Source organism: Malaya genurostris, chromosome 3, assembly GCF_030247185.1.
Source record: "Malaya genurostris strain Urasoe2022 chromosome 3, Malgen_1.1, whole genome shotgun sequence".
Taxonomy (NCBI): domain Eukaryota; kingdom Metazoa; phylum Arthropoda; class Insecta; order Diptera; family Culicidae; genus Malaya; species Malaya genurostris.
The window spans coordinates 233,354,482-233,375,191 of record NC_080572.1 but is presented as its reverse complement, the minus strand read 5'-3'; the positions used below and the strand labels follow the sequence as shown (position 1 = coordinate 233,375,191).

Below are 20,710 nucleotides of genomic sequence, written 5' to 3'. Positions count from 1 at the left end.
ACTTACTTTACTATTGAACGCCTTTTCAAAATTTACCCTGTACTAGAATGGGCAGAACTTTATCGCGAATATCTCTTGATGTACTGAACCCAACTACATTTTTTTTTCTACAAGTTATCAAAAATATGATCAGTTTCCTAAAAAGAAATATTTGATTTGGAAGGCAATATGCAGCTGTAGTCGAGAAAGAGAAAACTTCATCACTACCGAAACAGTAAACAAGGAAATATATCGTTAAGAATGCCAAAATAAGTTATTGTTACCATTCCTACGCAACCATGACGCTCCATCGCTATTCTGGCCTGATTTGTCATCTTATCACTACACCAAAGATGCTCTGGAATGGTATAAAGCGAATAGAGTGCATGTTGTATCGAAAGAGGTAAATCCACCTAACTGCATGGAGTTGCGACCTATTGAGCTCTTGTGCAGAGTCAACTCGCTCAATATAAGCAACAAGCTACAACTATTGAACATTTCGAAAATCTTGGATAAAAGCAGCCAAATCAAACAGACCTTAATGGCGGAAGTTAATTCAAAAGCTCGTAGTTTCTTCTTGCAACCTAATTGAGTAACTGTAATTAGATGACTAATAATGCACAATTGAATGAATAAAGAGGCCATTTTGTTTAATTCCAACTTTAGTATGTCCAGATTTTGTCGCAAACAAGTCTTAAGTGAAAAATTGATATTCTGGATTATATGTTTATAGCAGTTTATACACTGTTTCTCCTATTTTTCCTAATCTCATCTTTTCAAAATTTGGCACTCAAAGCAGAAAGACAATGAATATTCGGATATCAGCGGAATATCAAAACACAAGACATCAGTTGCAAATGTTTGCATGATCTTCTGCGTTTATAAGATGAGTCATCGGTTTCACGTTTCAGTGACCAGCACCAGCAGCATTATCATCCTAACTTGATTCTTTCCTGTAAATCGTGTTTCAATGGTCGATTTTCTTGGAGGAATAGTTCCACCTTGTTCGTCGTTGAATTGACCGAGATCAAACAATAAATACAGACTTTGAAAGTCTTACAAGCATTTCGAACACGATTTTGTTGTTGTTCGATCTGATCGAACAATCTCTACTATGTCACTTTAAAAGTGTATTGACTTTCTTGTAGCACAGTGCTCTGGCCGTCCAAAAGAGGTTGTTGTTCCGAAAATTCAAAACGTCCAGTCAATCGTTATGGAAAATCGTAAAGTGAGGTTGCAAGAGATATATAGATGTTCACAATTTTGTATGTGCGCTTGAATATGAAAGAAAGTTTTTGAAATGGGTATCAAAAACAACATATCGTTTCGATGGCTAAATTTCAATTTCGAATTGTTATCGCATCCACCATATTCGTCAGATTTTGCCCTCAGCGACAATTTCCTGTTCTAATATGTAAAAAGGAAACTTGTTGGAAAGAGATTTACATCAAACTAGGCTAAAGCAGATTTTGAGACTTAGGAAAAATCTTGGTATAAAAGACATTGATGATATTTGAAAATAAATCTGTTTCCTTTGTCAGACCGGAGACGGCTTTTCTAAACATATCCTTAAGTAAAGGGAAACGCGAGTAGGAGCATTACCATAGCTTTCTGAGAGGGATTCTCCCATTACCATTAAAAGCTGCAATTTCCTTTCTACTCAAAATTTGAATCCTACATGTCATTGCATCCAATTCGGGTGAACCGTTCGATTGATTGGCAAGCAAATAAACCTGATATGATGAGAAGGTACTCGAAACAGTAATAAATGAAATAATGAAAAAAAAAGACAGTAACCAAATTCAAACAAAACAGCTTTTCTACTGACAATAAAACTTTATTTCTCAGATTAGACGCAATTTCATCTAGATGTAATTGACAGTTTTTGAATTAATAACTTAGGTATTAAAGAGTAGGCGTGAGAAAACTATACATGGTATATTTTTAACTGATATACGTAGAAATTAGACAATGGTATAAAAGCACTTACAATTTTCCATAAACTGTATGTTAAATAAGTATAAACATAACATTAATGCGATAATACGACTGTTCGGTAGCTATCCATATTTTGCTTCTTAATTTGGGAAATCGTCTTGAAGCAAACAGACTTGGCTTACAGACTTAGAACAATTCATTTCATTTTTAAACAGGACTTTCATCTACCACCCCACCTACTAACTAGTGTTAAAACAATCAAACGGTATCCAGGAGATTACAAGTTTCTCTATTGACTAATGGCCTTCATTATGAGCATTGGAAGAAGAAGGGGTAGAACCACAATCCGAATCGAGTTGGCGTTGCAGTTTGTTTTTTTTTACTAATGTCCATTGGTATGTGCGTGTGAGTGTGTGGGTTTTGTGACTGATATGGGTTCTCGATGAAGGTTTAAAACTAGAGCAGCGTGCTCTCGTACCCTCAGGATGTGGCCGATTGGGTCATGAGGGTATCTTTGAGTTTACCTTTGGTTGTCACCGTTCCGCTACTGGCAGACAGGGCAGATAGTGTTCGCTGTTGGTAGCCAAGCCCGGGGCTGCTAGCGGACGAACTGTCCGATGGATGACTGTTGATGGCAGCTAGTGAAAGTGCCATTGGGTTGTGGGTAGGGCTTTGAGACGGGGTACTATTGGTGCTCTTTGCTTTCCGGAACCAATTACCTAGTTTTCGCCGGCCCAACGAATGGGAACTGTACTCGGATTGCTGCTGCTGCTGCTGTTGTTCTTTGGTCAATTTTCGAGACTTTTTAGGAAGTGTGTTTCCCGACTGCTTGCCACCTATGTTCGTTGGAGATTCTTTAAGGACACTACAATTACTGCTTCTCGCACTCTGTGTCATGATTCCTAACGAGAACTGCAAGCTGTCTACTAGGTCCGCTGTCCGCTCGTTACTCGTTTCTGTGTCCGTATTGCTGCAACCGTCTTTTTCATCCGTGAACGGGAAATACTCCCGATCCGATAGGTTATCATCATCAACGCAAGCTCCGTCGAGCTCGGACACAAACAAACTTTCCCCGCTAAACTGTCGTTCGGCGGACAGTGTATTGAGGAATCGCAGTTTACTGCTACTGCTACGGAAGCAAAAATCGAACCACTTATTGCGAGTATCGCAATACAGCCGAAGAGCATTTTTCAACGTCACCCCAAACATTTTCCCATCCGGTAGATTCAATATCCGACAGTTATCGAGAAAGATTCGACCCTTGTAGATGTAGTTGGTACGCTTCAGCAGGTCCTTTTTGCAATAGACCAACTGTCGATCGAACAGGAACAGCGTGTAGGTGTTGTTCCACAGATTCGGTGACATTCGGATGGCATCGGTTTGCAGGAAGAGCCGGGTGCTGTGCACGTTTATCGACGGGCCTTGGAAGTTTTCGAAGCGGGACTGAATGCGGGAGAGATACTCGCTGTGTCGTTTACCTGGAAGTACACGGAAATATGAAGTTGGGTTGAGTATTAAAAAATATCTCCATACGAAAATTGGTTGAAGTTTAAAAAACTGTTGGTGAGACGGTTTATCGGGATGGGCTTTTTGTACTTTAAGGGAAATTTTTGATAGAACCGACCTGCTGTCAATTTTTTTGTTACTAATGTCTTTTTCGCTTGAGAAAACTGAAACTGACCCAGGGTAGTTTCATCAAACAAACACATGGGGTTTGCAAAGGGGATTTGAGCAAACCTGATATAAAAACCAGGTTCAAAATTGACTCCATTTTCAGTTTCATAACGTTGAAACTAGCTTCAAACAAACGGTTTGACAGCAGTTAGGGTGGAAACTTGGTTAGGTTTGGCATCAAGCGGAAACGACATAATAATATATAGTCGTTTATTTATTAGTAGGCTGTGCTCATTATTATAAATTTCAGGTACATTTTAAATAATGACGAAGTTTGACAAATGTCAGAATAGGACATCAGAAAATAAAAATAATGGAAATAGAACCAATGGGGGTAAGGTACAGAAGTCTACTGTCAAGCCTGATAACGGTGGTCGCACTGGAGAAAGTAGTAATGTATGCTCTGTTTACTAATTTTAAAATTGTTCAAGCCCGACGGTTTAAATTTCTCTACACAGAATACCAAACTTCGCTTCATCCCGATAGCGTCCCAATATAGCAAAATCAAAATTATGACAGTTAGTACCGTGTTTCGAAGTGTTGATGGGAAGGAGGAAAAAACTACAGTGGAAAAAATTAAACAAACCGCTTCTCGTTTGTATCGTCATTGATTAGAACACAAAATTCCCGTTTACAACATTTTCCAATAAACTAGTTAAAAATAAAATGCATACCTTCATTCACCATCTCCGTGACGCGCCGCATCGCACTTAACGCCAGCTCGAAAACCTCCCGGCAGTCCATCGTTTCCAATTCGGATTTGGTGCATTTGCGTAGATTAAGCAGCGGGATCAGTTCCTTCCGGGTAGGAGAATGCTTGACTAGCTCGCTCAAATGCAACGGATATCGGCAGATTCTTTGGATCGGTGCCAGCAAATGTGCGGACAGTGGCAATTCGGGGAGGTTTTGTGCTACACGACAGCTACAATAGGAAGAAAGTAGGTAAAATTGATGAAAACTTCGGGTTAGACAGAACAAAACTAAATACTTACGTTTCTAAAATGGTACAAGCTTCCTTATTGCTAGCGTAGTTTTCGAGCTCCATCAAGGCGCGCGGGTAGGAATTGCAGTACGATGAGTAGATCATAAAAGCTGATTGCTGTAAATAGAAATGATAATAATAATAATAATAATAAGTGACCTCGAGTGACAAGGGTTCTAGTGTAGTTTTCAAACAGGGCTCTTACATATTCAAGGAACACTTCGCCGATCCTATTGTTGGGCACCGCTATCCGGAGCGCATCCAGGAAAGTCTGTTGAAACCGCCAGATTTTCTCCAAATTAGCGAATATTATATTAACACTCTCCGCTGGGAACACATCTTCCCGTTCCCGCAGAGGTTTTAGAAATCTGTGGTACAAATGGAAAATTAGAATCTCGGGATTTCAAAAGCAATAAATTTGACCATTACCCTAAACAAAGTGAATTGAGCAGTTTGACAAAGTTTATCTCAGTCTCAAGCAGTTCCTTAATCACGTTCTCCTTGGTTTGTTCCTGACTAGAACCACCCAACGGACCGGGAACCGAGTCCACTTCAATTTCAGCCCTCGCCGTGTCCTGTAGCATATCACAGTTTTTCATTTCACCTTCCTTCAATCCACTTGCGGCACCATCAACTGGTCGGTCAGTGCCGTTGTTGATGTTGTTGTTATTGTTGATGATGATAATCTGTTTGGGCTTGTTGTAGGTCGGTAACACTTTAACAAAGTCCATCGGGAACCAACCACACTCGGAACTTTCCATCCGAACCTCGTCATCACAATCAACGGATAAAATGGCGTCGGATTTAACTCGACCCCACCACCAAGGACCTCGCTCCCTTTTCAAAACCTCCACCAGTGCTCCCTTTTCCAGGGCCAGTTCCTGGGGACCGGCGGGTCGAAACGAAAACAGAACTTCTGCAAAAACCGCCTCTTCCGGTGTTCGTTTGTTGTGTGCCGCCGTGTCCTCGTCGCTGTCCGTTTCGCTCAGATCTGCCCCCGCAAGTTCATCACCGGCGACACGATCCAGGCCGGAAGGTTGACTTAGCGATTTACCACTGAGCCGTGATATGTTGGCCACATTTTCTTTGTTGTTGCTTTTCACAGATAATTTGTGCTTCAGAACCGTCGTTCCGCATGCCGTTGTGGCTTTCGCTGAGTTGGCTCGCCGGACAGCGATGGCCGAGCGTGGGGACACGATTGGGTCCTGTCGGGGGGATAGATAATCAACAATTAAATGATGAGTTTGAGTTCAAAGCAGCAAAATCACTTACCGTGCCTTCAATTCCATCGGCCAACAGTGGCTCATCGGTTTCCAACTCTACCTGGATACCGGAATCGCCACTGTTGCATTTATCTCTCCGGTGGGATTTGGTTTTCCGACGCTCCTTACTCGATCGCCATATCAGAGGACCAAACCGATGGTGATGCTGCTGCTGTTGTGTCGGATTTTGCACCTTTTCGTGGTTCGCCGTGCCGTCGACGCTCATCGTGGGTGTAAGAAAGTGCGGATTCGTTTGACTATTATTGTTGACATTCAATCCGACCGCCGTCGAAGAATTGTGGATTGCGCCTGGCGGGATAGGACCCCCTGCTTTCGTTGGTTTAAATTGTGAGAAGGTTTTCCGGAATTTTTGAAGCACACTTTCGGCAGCTGCAAAACAATGTCAGAACAGAATATTATAGGTGTTAATAAATGCATCATAGGTGCGAAACAGTACATTTTTTTTTCGAGTAATGGATTTGAGCGCAGCTAAATTTTTCTCTGATTTGAAACTTAGAGTGATTACGGAGCCTTCAAGCAGACCCCGTCAGCTTGGAGCGAAATCAATTTTCAGTTCAGCAACGCCATCGCACGGCACCACATTCAACATATCATGTCAATTGTATGGGTACGCAGTGCTGCTATTTTGGCGCACACGAACTTGACATTTCTCTCTTCTACTTCTATGTATGAGATTCGATGCGGACTCGTCTGAGGGCGCCATGCTCGCAAAAAAGGATGTTGCCAAGGATTTGTTCGGAAAATGTAAGAGCTGGATATCTTGTTAATATGATGTCTTTGCTTTAAGGAAGATTGGGTGCTGATCACGATCACCCAGCATTCCATGAAGTCATTCTGCGTTTTTCTCAAGAAATAGCAGAATTTTAATGAAAATGTTCGTGCGGACGGCGCATAATGTGAATGTGTAGAAGATCCACTTACTGATGTGCACAGCAACCTTCTCTACAGGCTTCATTTGAAGGCAAACACACACATTGAAGAGCGGAATTTCTATGAAAATCTGGCGACGAATAGGAATAAAAGAGTTTCACCCTCTGTGCTATTCACACACATTCATATGTCGGGTAAATTTCATAGCGCAACCAAAGCAACGAGAGTTGCTTCGTTCGTTCATTAGTACGCGAACCTGTGTGCCAACTGATGACTATACTTCATAAGGTTTAGCATTTGCTAAATGGCTTGAAGATGTCCTTGAGAAAACTATATTCATAACTTCAAGTACTGATGAATATTAATTTTGAGAACGTTATTTTTCGGATTTTTTGTTGGTATCTTTTTGGCAACACTGTTTTTGACAGATCACGCGTGAATTGTGTCTTGTGTTGTTGTCAAATTTGTTCAGTTTGGTCTATAATTTAATCGTAAATTGACTCACAAACGAACAACGCTTGCAAATGAGCACTGACAAAGTTGGTCGAAGATCCACTTTCTTATCGAAAAACTGTGTTTAGCGACGAAGCTTATTCCTGGTTGAATGGAGACGTCAACAAGCAAACTTGCCGCATCAGGAGTTAAGACCAGCGATAAGCATTGCAAGAGCTACCAATGCATCCCAAAAAGTCATTGTTTGGTGTGGATTATGGGCCGGTGGCATCTTCGGACCGTACTTCTTCAAAGGCGACGATGGGCGGAACGTTACTGTGAATGACGAGTGCTACCGTGTGATTATTGATGATTTTTTCAGCTCAAAATGGAAGAATTGAAGGAAGACATGCCTGACATGTGATTTCAACAAGACGATACCCAAAGCCCAATTCGTTCAATTTCGCCATTGTCTCATCGACTTGTGGCAGGGTGCATTGTCTTCCATCGAAAGCAATTGCGGCACTTACTTGGAAAAAACCTTTTTCTTGTTCAATTTTTCATGAAGGATAATAAATATACTTCCATATGATATCTGTGTCATCTCAGCAATCTCACGGAGCTTTACTTGACGATCTTTCTTTATAATTTTTGTCACTTCACTCACATTTTCCGGCTTCCACAGGTCTACCCGAGCGTTCCGCGTCATTTGTGTCGGTACGACCACGTTCAAACTAGGCGAACCACCGACAAATCGTTGCTTTTGATGGACAAGAATCTGGATAACCTTTTTCAATCCATTGTTTCGCTTGCACGGTGTTTTTACCCATTAAAAAAACAATGTTTTATCAAAACACGAAACTCGTTTTTTTTCATTTTTTAAACAAACTACAAAAAGACTTTACTCCAACCTCGATAACTCAGTTTTTGGTCGGATCGACTTAAAATTTTGACCCGTTTCAAGCAAAGGTTAGTACTCTAGAAAGACGTGGTTACTGGTTTACTACGAGCGCCATTTCTTCTTTAGTCTCGGGACTAATTGATCCATGTGTTACATATATGCACAGTGCAAACTCTTAAAAAACGTTTCGAAAACGGGTTAAAATACAAAATTTATGCGTCTTGATGGACGATGAGACTTATGTAAAGAAGGACTCAAAAACCCTTCCAGGTCCACAATACTTTACTGTCGTCGTTGAGGAGGATGTGAGCGATGCGGACAGGTCGATTCAAGTGGAGAAATTTGGTCGAAAGGTACTGGTATGGCGGCAAGTAATATGTTCCTGTGGTTTGAAGTCAACCATTTTTTACACTACCGGAACTATAAATGCAGAAATCTATCGATCTGAGTGTCTCCAGAAGAGATTGCTGCCTTTATATAAGAAGCATAGATCACCTCCATTGTTTTGGTTGGATTTAGCGTCGACTCACTATGCCAAAACCACTCTCAATTGGCCTGCGGGAAAGGGTATAAATTTCGTTGAGAAAAATATCGCTAAATTACCCTCAGCTTCGACCCATCGCACGTTACTGGGCAATCGTGAAGAGGGTCTTCAAGAAGACTCGTGAGGCAGCTGGGAACATGCAGAAATTCAAAAAAATTTGGGTTCGAGCGTCCAAAAAATGCGATGCAACACTTGTCCGGAACTTGATGAAGAGCGTTGGATCAAAAGTTCGAAAATTCGTGAATGAATGGAATAACCTAAATTTCATCTGGTTTTCATTATGCTCAAGTTTACCCTCGTACAATAAAGGATCAATTTTTAGATTGTATAAAATATCGTTTTTATCATAATTTGAAAGAAAAATTTGTGGATAGCTTATTTTCGATACACTCCTTACAGTACTAACGAGAGTAACCCTTCATTTCATAGCTGTGCCATAAATTTAATGACCGGAAAGAGACAGTGCTCTAGTTTACCATATTCGGGCAAGATTCTGCAGGTGTGGAAAATAGTCTGCCACTGGATCCCGCACATACTTATCTGGGACTAAAAAATCGAACGCAAGTGCACTTGGAGTACATGTTTGGCTGAATCCATTATTATACGTCAGAGATCAAAATGATTACCCGACAATGAACTGAAATCGTACTGCGAATCGTAGGTTCAATGGGTCGGAAAGATCAAGAAGCTGGTTTTCTGTGATTGTCATAGTATAATTTTTGAAGACTACTTTAATGCAAGTATTAGTGTGAATTAATGGAGCGATTTAAATCGCTTAGAAAGGGTCCTTCATGAAGCACGTGGGCATCGCTACTAAGGTTAAAATCAACGGTTTAGGATTTCTTGTTCACCTGATTTGGTCTCCTCGAATTATTATCTGTTCCCCAATTTTATGTTATCTTAGAGAAATCGAAGTGAGTTTTGTTTCGGAATTTTAGACCGGGGACTTCCAGAACCTGATATCGAAACCTGTATAGCCAAAGGAAATCTTGTGAATTTTTGTGCTCTAAAAATTGATTTTCCCAAAGAGAGGGCTGAATCGATTTTCACAAACTTAGATTCAAACGAAAGGTCTTATGGTCCCATGGATCGCTATTGAATTTAATCTTTATCCGACTTCCGGTTCCGGAATTACAAGGCAATATGTGCAAATCTATGCAAACGAAAGGTCTTGAAATTTATTAAAATGTCTCCGAAATGTTGACCCAGATCCAACTTTTGCTTCCGGTATTACAGTGCGATATATGAAAACTTTTCAATTTCATGAGGATTATTTCAAAAGTGATGGCGAAACGAGATGCACATTTTTATAATATTTACTGTTTAATTCATCTAGTTAGCAGCTTTTGTTAGTTAGTAAATATATAAATCTACTTTGGGACTATTAGTCCCCGATTTCCCCTACCGATCGCACCGGAACTCACTTCGATTTCACAGCAACGGTTAAACCGATACAATCATGATCATGATTCAAATTTAAGCTCCCAGTGTCTTGAAAATTACTGTGCAATTTCATCCAGATCCGACTTCCGGTTCCGATATTATAAGGCGATGAGTGTCAAAACATTCAAATCGTCATTCAAAATGAAGATGCAAAACTGGTACGCGTCGGTACGTGCGACTTTGCCCCGTTCGCAGCATGCTTTGTTCAATTTCGTATAGCGTGCAGGATTGCCACATTTAAAGCTATGTTATATTAACTTGACTTTAATGTTTACAAATGGCAAAGATGATGGTAGTTATTCAAGTTTGAATCTTGACAGAATCTTCTAATGATGTTTTGGAAAATTAAAGTAATATGAGAAAGGCATCATTACACCACTAGGTGGATTAAAAAAAAATTATCTGAGAACCCCTCCCGAAGTTAAATCCTTGGTACGGGCCTGGCGACAAGCTACAAACAAATCAAATCGTTTTTGTCTTTCTCATATAGAAAGGTTATGCAATCGCTGTGAGTCATATACCATTCGACTCAGTTCGTCGAGTACACAAAATGTCTGTATGTGTGTGTATGTACGTATGTAACGTTTTTTTGAACTCATTTTTCTTGGATATGGCTGAACTGTTTTTCATGAACTTAGATGTAACCCTACACAAAGTTCCTGAATTTTATTCGAATCCGACTTACGGTTCCGGAATTACCGGATGATATGTGCATAATAAATGAAAATAAGTGCACTTACTTTTCTCAGAGACGGCTGAACTTACTTAGATTCAAATAAAAGGTACAATTCTGCATAAAATGTTCATAACGACGTATGTAACATTTCAGCTGAACCGAGAAAAGCGATGTTGAAAAATAATCGCACAATTTTAAATCCTATTTAAAAATGAGAAATTGAAACAACTTCATCTCTTTACTAATTCGTCCAATTTGTATGCGTGCAACGTATCATAGTGACTAATTCTCAATTTTCAACTACATAGATAACTTTTAGGCAAAAACGACACTTACGTCGTTTTGTAATTTGATCATGTACATTGGACAGTATATAGGTCGTTTTTTCCTGGTTGACTTGACACATAAGTCGTTTTGCTTCTGTTAGTTACGTCGTTTTGCGAAAGTCACAGTGTTCATTCGTCGTTTTGTTACTCGCACTTGTGTGAAAGCCAGTTTTGCTCGAAAACATTAGTAAGAGCTAGTTTTGCATATCAAGTGGAAGAAATGACAGTCGACTCGTTTTCGCTTTTGTTTGATGAAGATTCATAACGGTTTCTACGATTGGAAACAAATCAGTTTCTTTCCAAATTAATCAGCGTATTTTTCAACAAGCTTAGTAGCAACTCGATCCCATTAAATATCTCCAACTCTACAGTAAGTCGCACTTTCATAATATCACACTAGATCGGCTTTTTCGTGGAAAGCTATTTCGTCGTATGTCCGCGCATACACTTTTGTTTATGCTTTGGTGCATTGGTCAAAACATTGCCAATTGACGTAAGTAGCATTAATGATTATTTTTCATTGATTTCGACATACGTCAAATGTGTTGACAGATTTTTTAGTGAATCTATAGTGAATTGAGAAACGGTGTTCGGGTAGTGCGTGTATTAGGACATTCCTAACAAAATGCAATAAAAATCTCGGTTTGTTTACTTTTGTTACTTAAGTCGTAATGAACATTTTATACAGAATTGTCCTTTACAAAGTTCCTGAATTTTATTTTGATCCGGCATCCGGTTTCGGAGTTACAGTGTGATTAGTGAAAAAATTCTAATTTCAAATTACTTCCAGCGGCGAAACAAAGCACGTAAAAATATTTCTTAACTTGCCTCGAAACTTTTCCAATCGGTAGCCATTATCAATAGACAACCAAACAACCCGATTCCGGCTATGCTGGTTCTCGGTTTTTGATTCCGGTAGCACCGAAAAAAAAGAAAAATAATTTCTAAACTTGCCTCAAAACTATTCCAATCGGTAGTCATTGTCAGTAGATGGCCAAACATTACTTTGGCTTTCCTTGTTCTTGGGTTTTTGATGAATGACCGTAGATTGTAGCCATAGACTCAAAAATGGATCCCGGTCACTTTTCTCGAACCAACTCCGATTATATAGGTTCACAGATTCCGGTTCCGGAAGTACCTCTTTTCGTTTTCCTCAGAGAAGGCCTAACCGACCTGAGTACTGGTTCACTCTGTAGGTTTGCTAGTTTATGGACTAACCTTTTTGTTTTTTAAGAATCGAATTCGAACTACTTATGCCCAATATTTTACATGCGCTGGGCTTCATTATGGTCAGCAGCCAAAGTTGCTGCATCGTGTTATTGTTTGAATTGTCTGAACACCGCTTTGTGCTATTGTCGGTAAGGAACGGCAAGTGGTGCAGGGCTGTATCAAACGAGTCACGAAAGCGAAATGATTGTACACTCTTAATTTTGAGTACTCAATCCTACTGTTTTTACTTTAAATCAATCCAAGTATTGTTCGCAAAAGAATTATATAAATGCAGTTTCAGGTGCTTTACGAATCTCCTGTTGGTTTGTTTGCGACTTTCGGGACTGTAGCTGAATATTAGATTTCCGCAAATACATAAATATGATACCGATTTAATGTAATTTACTTCACTTTTACTTTTTACTAAGACTCTATAATCAGCACAAAATTTTGCATGACTTTCACAATAGGTATAGGAAATATTCTTCTGATTGTCAGAGCTTGTTGAACTTTCCAGCTTTACAACTTTCCAAGCTCAATTTATTCAAAAGATGGACTCCCAATTGACATTAAGTATCAACTTAGACTTTTTGGTTGCGTTTATCACATTACTAGCAGAAATTGAATTAATTTCAAAGCAACTTTTAGACTCTCTCAGATTCCTTATCGAACTGTATTGGACCTTGGAAAGGGCCTTTGATTGGATAGCCACATAAATGAGCCACCTACCTTGCTGTTGATGTTGGTTCGCTTTGACCAGAGATGCCTTCGATTGCTGCGTGTGAAGCGTCGTTGCAGTCCGAGAATCTACCTTCGAAACATGGCAAGCACTTCCACTGATTCCGTTGATATCTGCGGCGGTGGCCACTGTGGTGGATTGCGATGGCGGTGTCGGTTCCGTCAACGAAGGACTAGAGACGGCTCTCAGCTGTAGGGGCTGCAATTGAATGAGACGGAGAAAAAAGAAGGAAATGTTAGAGAATGAAAGCTGGCAAGTGTCTACTTTTAGCCACGTTCGACGGTTGATTGATGTTGCGAGTGTTGCTGCTGATGGGAAATCAGCTTCGATCACAATGTCGATAGAAATTTGAGAATCACCACGCTTCTGGAACAAATTTGCTGATAAACAAATATTTCTATTGTGCACAATCACACACACCCTCTGCTGGGAAATGTAGGTTTCGTCCCGGAGGAAAGAACACACAATGCCGTCGTTGGTCGATGGTCGTATGACAGTTTGATGGATTGATTGGAGTTTTATCACTTTTTAATAATTTTCGACAAGATGATAACAATGGACTTCTTAAGCCTATGGAAGTACACTATCTGATGTATAACTGCTTCTATTGTCGCAAATAGCGCACAGCGCTTGGATTATCGAGGAATGATAGAGACATGATCCGGGTGTGAAATATAAATTTATAACATCAAAAAGAATCATGTAAAGCTACTTGAATTATCGATAAACAGTGATACATATTAATAACTGTTTTTGGTTTATTTAAGCATCGTCTTCGCCCCATCAGTGCATTAGCAGTTCAAATTGAAAAGCTAATGCAACTCGATTTCAGCGATGCAACTTGCAACTGCGCTGAAAAAAGTGCCGACCATTCACAGAGCTTCGGTTGTAAATTTTGGTCGTTCTTTCTGTTCTCACTTTAAGGTTTGTTTTTTGTCAAAAATCAAATCTTATATATCCCAAAAGAAATTTACAAAATTTCACACTTCCTATTTTTGTACCACACGAACATGCAACAAGCTAGCCGTTTTTTTCAGCTGATCCATAACGCCACCAGCGAACATGCGCTTCTTTGCAATGATATCATCGTCCATTCAAAACTACGATTGCTTATCGTGGAATGTAGTGTCATAGTGTTGACATAGTAACCAGTGACGAAAGTCGGCAAACCGAGGGGGAAACGAGGAAAACTATGTGTTTCCTTGTTTAACTTTCCGGTAGACTTTTGTTTATGATACATGCTGTGATTCAGTCGCACGTTAGTTTTGCTTGTCACCCGGATTGACAAGCAGCAGGCTATAATTTTTGTTTACTATTCTTAATGATTATTTCGTACTTCAAAACTCTCACACGATTCAGGTCGTAACTTCGAACCAGTCATTCATCAACTAATGTGTACAATGAAAAACGAGTTTACTGGTCGAGATTTTCTATAGGCTACCCAAAATGAGGATGAAAAAATGAGGTTACCACCCAAATTCTAGGTAAATAACCGACTACTTTTTTTGAGTCCATAATAGGGAGTAACTAAATAATCATCTACTCAAACTTTAACTTGATCGGAAAAATCGAAAAAGTTGTCATGGCAACACTTTGGGTAGTCTTCTATTTACCTAAATATTGAGTTCATCACTCGTTAGTCTGGTTTATGTAATATACTAATTACCTGAAATAAAAAAAATAAATAAAAATAATCCAAAATAATTAGAGGTCGTCAAAAATAAATTAGAGGTCGTCAAAAGGTGAGATAACTAAGTGCTCACTAGTTCCTATCTCCTGCCTCCCGGTACGTCTATGATGACATTTGGTCAATAGAGCGGCATCGACTGGGTGCCATAGCCTTCTGCGTTAGTAGCAGAATGAGAGGGTGCGATTTGGTTTGTATGTGATAATTCATTTGAAACGCGAAAATTATTGAACTTCTTCAAATAAGTCAAGTATTTCGCCTTGACGACCTATTGCTGAAGTGTATTTAAATCCTTAATGTGACTTTAAATTGTCAACTTGGTTTCATGAAAACCATTCAGCATTTTGCATTTTATCCTTATATAAATTGACTAAGCACAAATTGTGTATAAATAATAATTCAATTCTTATTATAAGTTTTTATGTAGGAGCGTTTATAGAAAAAATATTCAGAAGTGTGCATTACTACGCTCCAAGGGTGTAATTGAATGAATACTGAAGATTTGGAAGGTTTAGATACGGTATAAAATTAAACATTGAATGCAAGCTCGAGTATGGGTAAGATTAGAAAATGTTAATTATTCATATATAACTGAAGAAAATAAACTAAATACGCGTCGACTGCTTGCCAATTGCAAGAGATCGAAAGTCTTTCTGTAATGTTTGAGTCAATTTGGTGCAAACATTTCATTTAGGCGGGGCTAGTGGTTGCAACGGCGACCTCGGAACACGAATGGATCTGTATACGAAATAGGTTATCGGAACTCGATTTGAGTCAACACCTCCCTGAGTCCTGGACTGAAGTTATTTGCATGTATAACATCTTTTTTCTGTAAACCGCGGCTAGACGGCGGGGCTTGGGATAGGTTAAACACACACACACACACACACACACACACACATACACACACACATACACACACACACACGCATACACACCAAATGATTTTCAAAATAATTAGAATTTCTGAAAAAAATCATGAAACATTCTTGGTTCGAATTTCTACTAAAATTAAAAAATTAAGGTAATATTAATTAATAATTCTTTATTAACGTCAAGATCTAGTGTTATCTTGAACACATCTTTTTTAACGATTTGGGACTTGCCTTGAGATTTCCAAAACCGAGATTTTTTTAATGTTTTAGAGATTTATTCATTTATTTATTTGGGAACAGGGAAAATCTGTTTCTCCAAAAGGCATAAAACCTCTTCATCTTTTCTACCAACCGATTACAATATCCAATGATAAATCGAAGGCGAAGCGTAAAACAAAATGTGCGTAACTGATATAGAGACCGAACTCGAACCTACAGCCTTGTCAGGGGAAAATATTCTGCAAATTGAATTACTTTGAAAATGACTGCGTTAATGGTCCGTCTTCACCAGCATGCTATGCTAATTATCAATTTATTTATTTCCTTCATTGTGTAATGATATCAGTATTAATACGTGAAAAGACAGTATAGAAGAAGTATTTGACATTTAATAATGACACATTTCTATACTGACTTAAATAGTGAAGACGAAATTTTTGTATTAGACATTATTTTCTCATTCGATGTAACGTAAATTTACGAATTATTGTTTTCATACCAATATTATGCTACACAGTAAAAATATCTGAAAATTAAATGTAACAGGATCTTTCCATTAAATTTCCAAAAAAAGTCACATATGATTATTAAGTTGTGTCAAACCACTTTTCTATGCAGCCAAAACTTTAGGATAGATAAAATTCATTTTGCTGTCTATGAACTGAAATTTACGTCATGATTGATTAAGATTTACAAACTTAACGCGTAATTTTTATTTGCCGGTTTCACACGGCTAACTGTACGAGTTATCAATTTATATGTACAATTTACCTGACCAGCAGATATGTACATCTGGATCAATCAATACACGGACCCTCTTTGTTATATAATGATTCTCAGTTCAAATCCCATTTGTTACCTATCATTTTTGTTTTTTATTTCATTGATGTTTCAGACATGTAATTTTCAAATTGCACGTAAAATTATGTTATTTCGTTGAATTCAAAGTCATGCAGTTTTCGAATCCCGCGTAAAATTTTGCAATGTATGATTAATGCTTTTTGTAACACTCAATTCAAGGGATTCTTCCAGGTTTTGTCGAACTGTTTCGTTAATATTAGTTAGCCATCTTTAAGGCTTTTTGGTCAAGTGTTGCTTTACAAAATATTTATTTTGCGTTAAAAGCCGACGTTGCAAAGGAATATCCCTTCATCTTCATGGTAAAAACGACAAAAATATTTTTCGTAAAGTTGAAACATTGAAAATGATCGAAAACGGGAACGGCAGCTTTACAACAGTCACTCTTCCCCCGTACATCAAAACATATTATCATTGGTGTTGGAATGTTTAATCTGGTATGTAAGTAAACATATGTGTAAACTTTTGACTTCAACAGTTTGCATACGAAACTCAAAAGTTTTTGTCTTAATTAAATTGATCGCGTTGCAATTGCAAAATTAATGAATGTGGCCAAATTTACTAATGTAATGAATTGTAATAGAAGTATTCGGAGATCTTTTGTCGGCAGCTAGTAAGTACAGGAAGGGAACCGAAAACCGGATGTCGCAAAAACGTCGAGAAGAGTGGACATCTGTTACAAGCGCAATCCCAACTTCAGCAACCAGGAAATGTCGTCTACAACCGTGTATCGAACTAAAAATCTAGCAAGTCTGTTAACTTTCAAGAATGTGTTGACTCTGAGTCGTGCTATAAGTTAATCAAGTTGATCTTTTTCAATAGAAACTGATACAGTTTGAGTATCGGGTATAGGGCGATGAAATATACATCAATACTTTCTGATTTTAAGCAGGTTCCTGAACTGGAATATTCTAATAGTTCGCATCTTTTACAACGACTTAAAGAGTGGTATTTAAATCGCGACTGGAATCTCAAACGATACAAATTTTGAACTTGAAATATAGATATGATTTAAATTTTTGATAACACATTTAAACTATTTGACCATTTTCTGATTGTATGTTTTGTATGATTTTATCTGTTCACTTTTTTTTTTTATTATCTCACATTAATTTAATGATTCACTATTTTCATGATTCTTGTAACTGATAGATTGGCTTGATCCTGGGTTGGGTTTAGCAAAGATTTATTCAACGATTTGTTCTAGTCTTGTTAAGACGTAGAGTCGTTTTGATCCAGTTTTTAATGTAATGCAAATTGATTGCGAATGCAATTATGTAATTAATATCGTGAAAATGTTACTACAGAGAAGGGGACTCGAACCCGTTGCTAACTCCAAACCGGGGAAATTAATTTTTTATTTGATCAGTATCTAATGGCGAAAATAGATTGGAAAAATGACATGTGAATGCAACTATGTAATAAAGACCGCGACTTTACGGCTCTCAGGCTGGCGGCAAAGCAGAATAGCAAGAATATACCTGTGATGTGTGTGTTTTTTTCTGTTGACTGTGTTTCCATAGATATAGGACTATAATTGAATGCTGCAGTGGCCAAGTAAAGCGAAGCATGCTTGGTTCTTCTAGACAATTAGTCTCATATGTTTTCATATGAAGGGTAGGTTAAATTCATGTGTTTTCATATGCAGGGTAGATTAATTGACAAACCAGTTTCTATGGTTAGGAGTTAGCTACGGGTTCGAGTCCCTTTCTGTGTGGTAACATTTTCGTGGTTTTCATTACATAGTTGTTTTAACATGTAATTTCACCGTTAGATACTGATCAAATTTAAATGATTTATTGAAAAGTTTGTCTATACAAACTTGTTATGAATATATTTGCTGCTAGCCTGCTAAATGTTTTGAAGTGACAAAGCACACTATTCGCGACTTATTGCCATTGCCTATTGACAGTTTTGAGTTCTTTGCCCACTTAAAATAAGCTAGTGCCCACTGGGGGGCTGTAGGGACCACTTTGGGAATTACTGATTAAGAGACTTCTTTTCGGTGGATTGGAAGGTGTAATCAACTTGTATTGAAGTCAATTAATTGTTTTCCACTACACAAAGCTTTTATTATTCGCATAAATAAAATTCGCATCAAAAGACAATTTTGCTTTTGATCAATTAAGTAGCAATATTTTTTCGCAATCGTCGCACAGGAAGTAGCTATCGATAACGATGATAACGGACGGGGGTCTGGTTGATTGTTCACGAAAAATTGTTTACACCTGTTTGGAAGTAAATTCAAATGTTTGTCAAATTAAATTGATTGAACGGAAATGATGATATGAGTTTCCATGTTGGACCATGGATATGCAAATATAAGAAAGTGAGTCACGCCTCCACCAAAGTTTAAACACTTCAAATTTACCATAATTCGTCTCGGTTGGCAGGAAATGCTGAGCGCATCCAAGCTACCGTACCCATCCGGCAGGTTTCGGTAGATCGCCGGGGCCGCACCGAGCACCCGATTCCGTAGGCGAAGTTTCTCCCGTCGGTTGCACACCGACTGACTGCTTGGGCTAATATGATAGATCTGACCTTTTCTCAACATTCGGCCTATCCGGCACCGGCTGCGATACTCGAGTGGCACTTCGGATTGCATAGCACCGGCATTCCAGGTGCAACAATTTTCCGGTGTCCTACGACAATGTCGCGAAAAAAATTCCGGGGTCGGTGCAATCATATCACTAGTTGCCATCATCCACTGAAACTGTTCTCATGTTTTTCAATTATTCTGTCGAGTTAGATTCACTTCACTGTTAATCCTTGTTAAGAAAAAAAAAAAACACGCGTAGTTTGAATGGTGGTCGATGACAAACAAATGACCGTGTGAACACATGATTTTAAAAATCGGTCTGTATTACTGATTGATGGATCGATTGGGCTTTTATCGGAACGATTGTGTGTTTGTTGCGTGTGGTTTCGTGCTGAAATTCAAAGAATTTGTATTTCCAGAAATCGAAACGATGTACGGTACAGCGGTGCAGTGAATTGTGGGAAAGTAATTTAAACATGATGGATTCGATTTCTGCAAAATAAATGGCAGGTTGTAATTTAGAATTAAGGCGTTGTCATACGATTCGTGATAAATGATCAGTTTTATAACTCATTCGAGTGAAACTGTATTCCAGTTGGTTTGAAAAAAAAAAAAATAACAGAAGATTTTTGTCAAGTCAATCAAAGGTGTACATTCTAAATATTTACTGATTAGAAAAGCTTATGATTTCAAAGCTAATATTTTTCGGCGAGATGCACAAAAATGTGAACGTTATCAAATTTTAATTCAACGAATAGAATGTTTTACCAGAAGTATTATGTACCCAAGCAGCAAAAGAGACACAATGAAATTCCAATATACTACATGGAATGAAAAGTCCCGGGCCTAACAAAGAAAAAGTAGATTTTTAAGGTAAAAACTTTTATAGTCTTCAGTATAATCTCCATCTTCCAACATTTGGATGCCGTTTAAAAAAATATTTGTCAAGGCCTTCAAAATAGTCTTCCGTTTCTGCAACGACTTCAGCATTCGACGAAAATTTCTCTCCCTGGAGAAACCTTTTCTGGTTTGGAAATAAATAATAGTCGATGGGGGCCAGATCTGGAGAATACGGGGGATTGTGGGCCAATCCGTACCGCAAATCATTTAGTTTCACCGTTGTTTTTATGCATCAATGCGCTGTTGCGTCTTTTTCCATAGCTTGATGAAAACTAGAACTGGTCTGACACGAAAGATTGTCATGAAATTTGGTATAGAGGCTTGTTCTCAACAAAAATATACCCGATTCCAAACTATTAACGTCTTTTCTGTGAAAGGCCCGAGACTTATAATTCCATGTAGTATCAGTGACCGACGGACATGTTAGATTGGAGTGAAGACGGACATGTTAGATTGGTGCCTGCATGTGGAGTGTTCTCTTGCGGAACGATGACACAGGGTCGAAATTAGAAATTGAGTCACACATCGGCAGTGCAAAGTCTGACAGGTACGGAGTTTTATAAAAAAGAGGTCGCTTTCTGAAATGTATTGAATTACATTCAAGGTACACTGTAACCTCAATTTCGCGTAAATTAA

General features: G+C 38.5%; 1 protein-coding gene across 4 annotated transcripts in view; it reads right to left on the bottom strand.

The window, feature by feature from the left end:
* The window catches only part of LOC131439010 (uncharacterized), an 803,522-nt gene that overhangs the window by 10,893 nt on the left and 771,919 nt on the right, over window positions 1-20,710 (bottom strand). For 3 of the 4 annotated variants that reach the window (XM_058609481.1, XM_058609484.1, XM_058609482.1), the window contains 7 exons: window positions 12,987-13,194; window positions 5,846-6,225; window positions 5,003-5,778; window positions 4,779-4,941; window positions 4,584-4,690; window positions 4,266-4,513; window positions 1,796-3,395 (listed from right to left, as the gene is read on the bottom strand). In XM_058609481.1, coding sequence (XP_058465464.1) covers window positions 2,398-3,395; window positions 4,266-4,513; window positions 4,584-4,690; window positions 4,779-4,941; window positions 5,003-5,778; window positions 5,846-6,225; window positions 12,987-13,194 — 2,880 coding nt within the window. In that variant the 3' untranslated portion in view covers window positions 1,796-2,397. Of the gene's footprint in view, window positions 1-1,795; window positions 3,396-4,265; window positions 4,514-4,583; window positions 4,691-4,778; window positions 4,942-5,002; window positions 5,779-5,845; window positions 6,226-12,986; window positions 13,195-20,710 lie in introns of those variants that run through there. The other variant, XM_058609483.1, reaches the window with a different exon arrangement.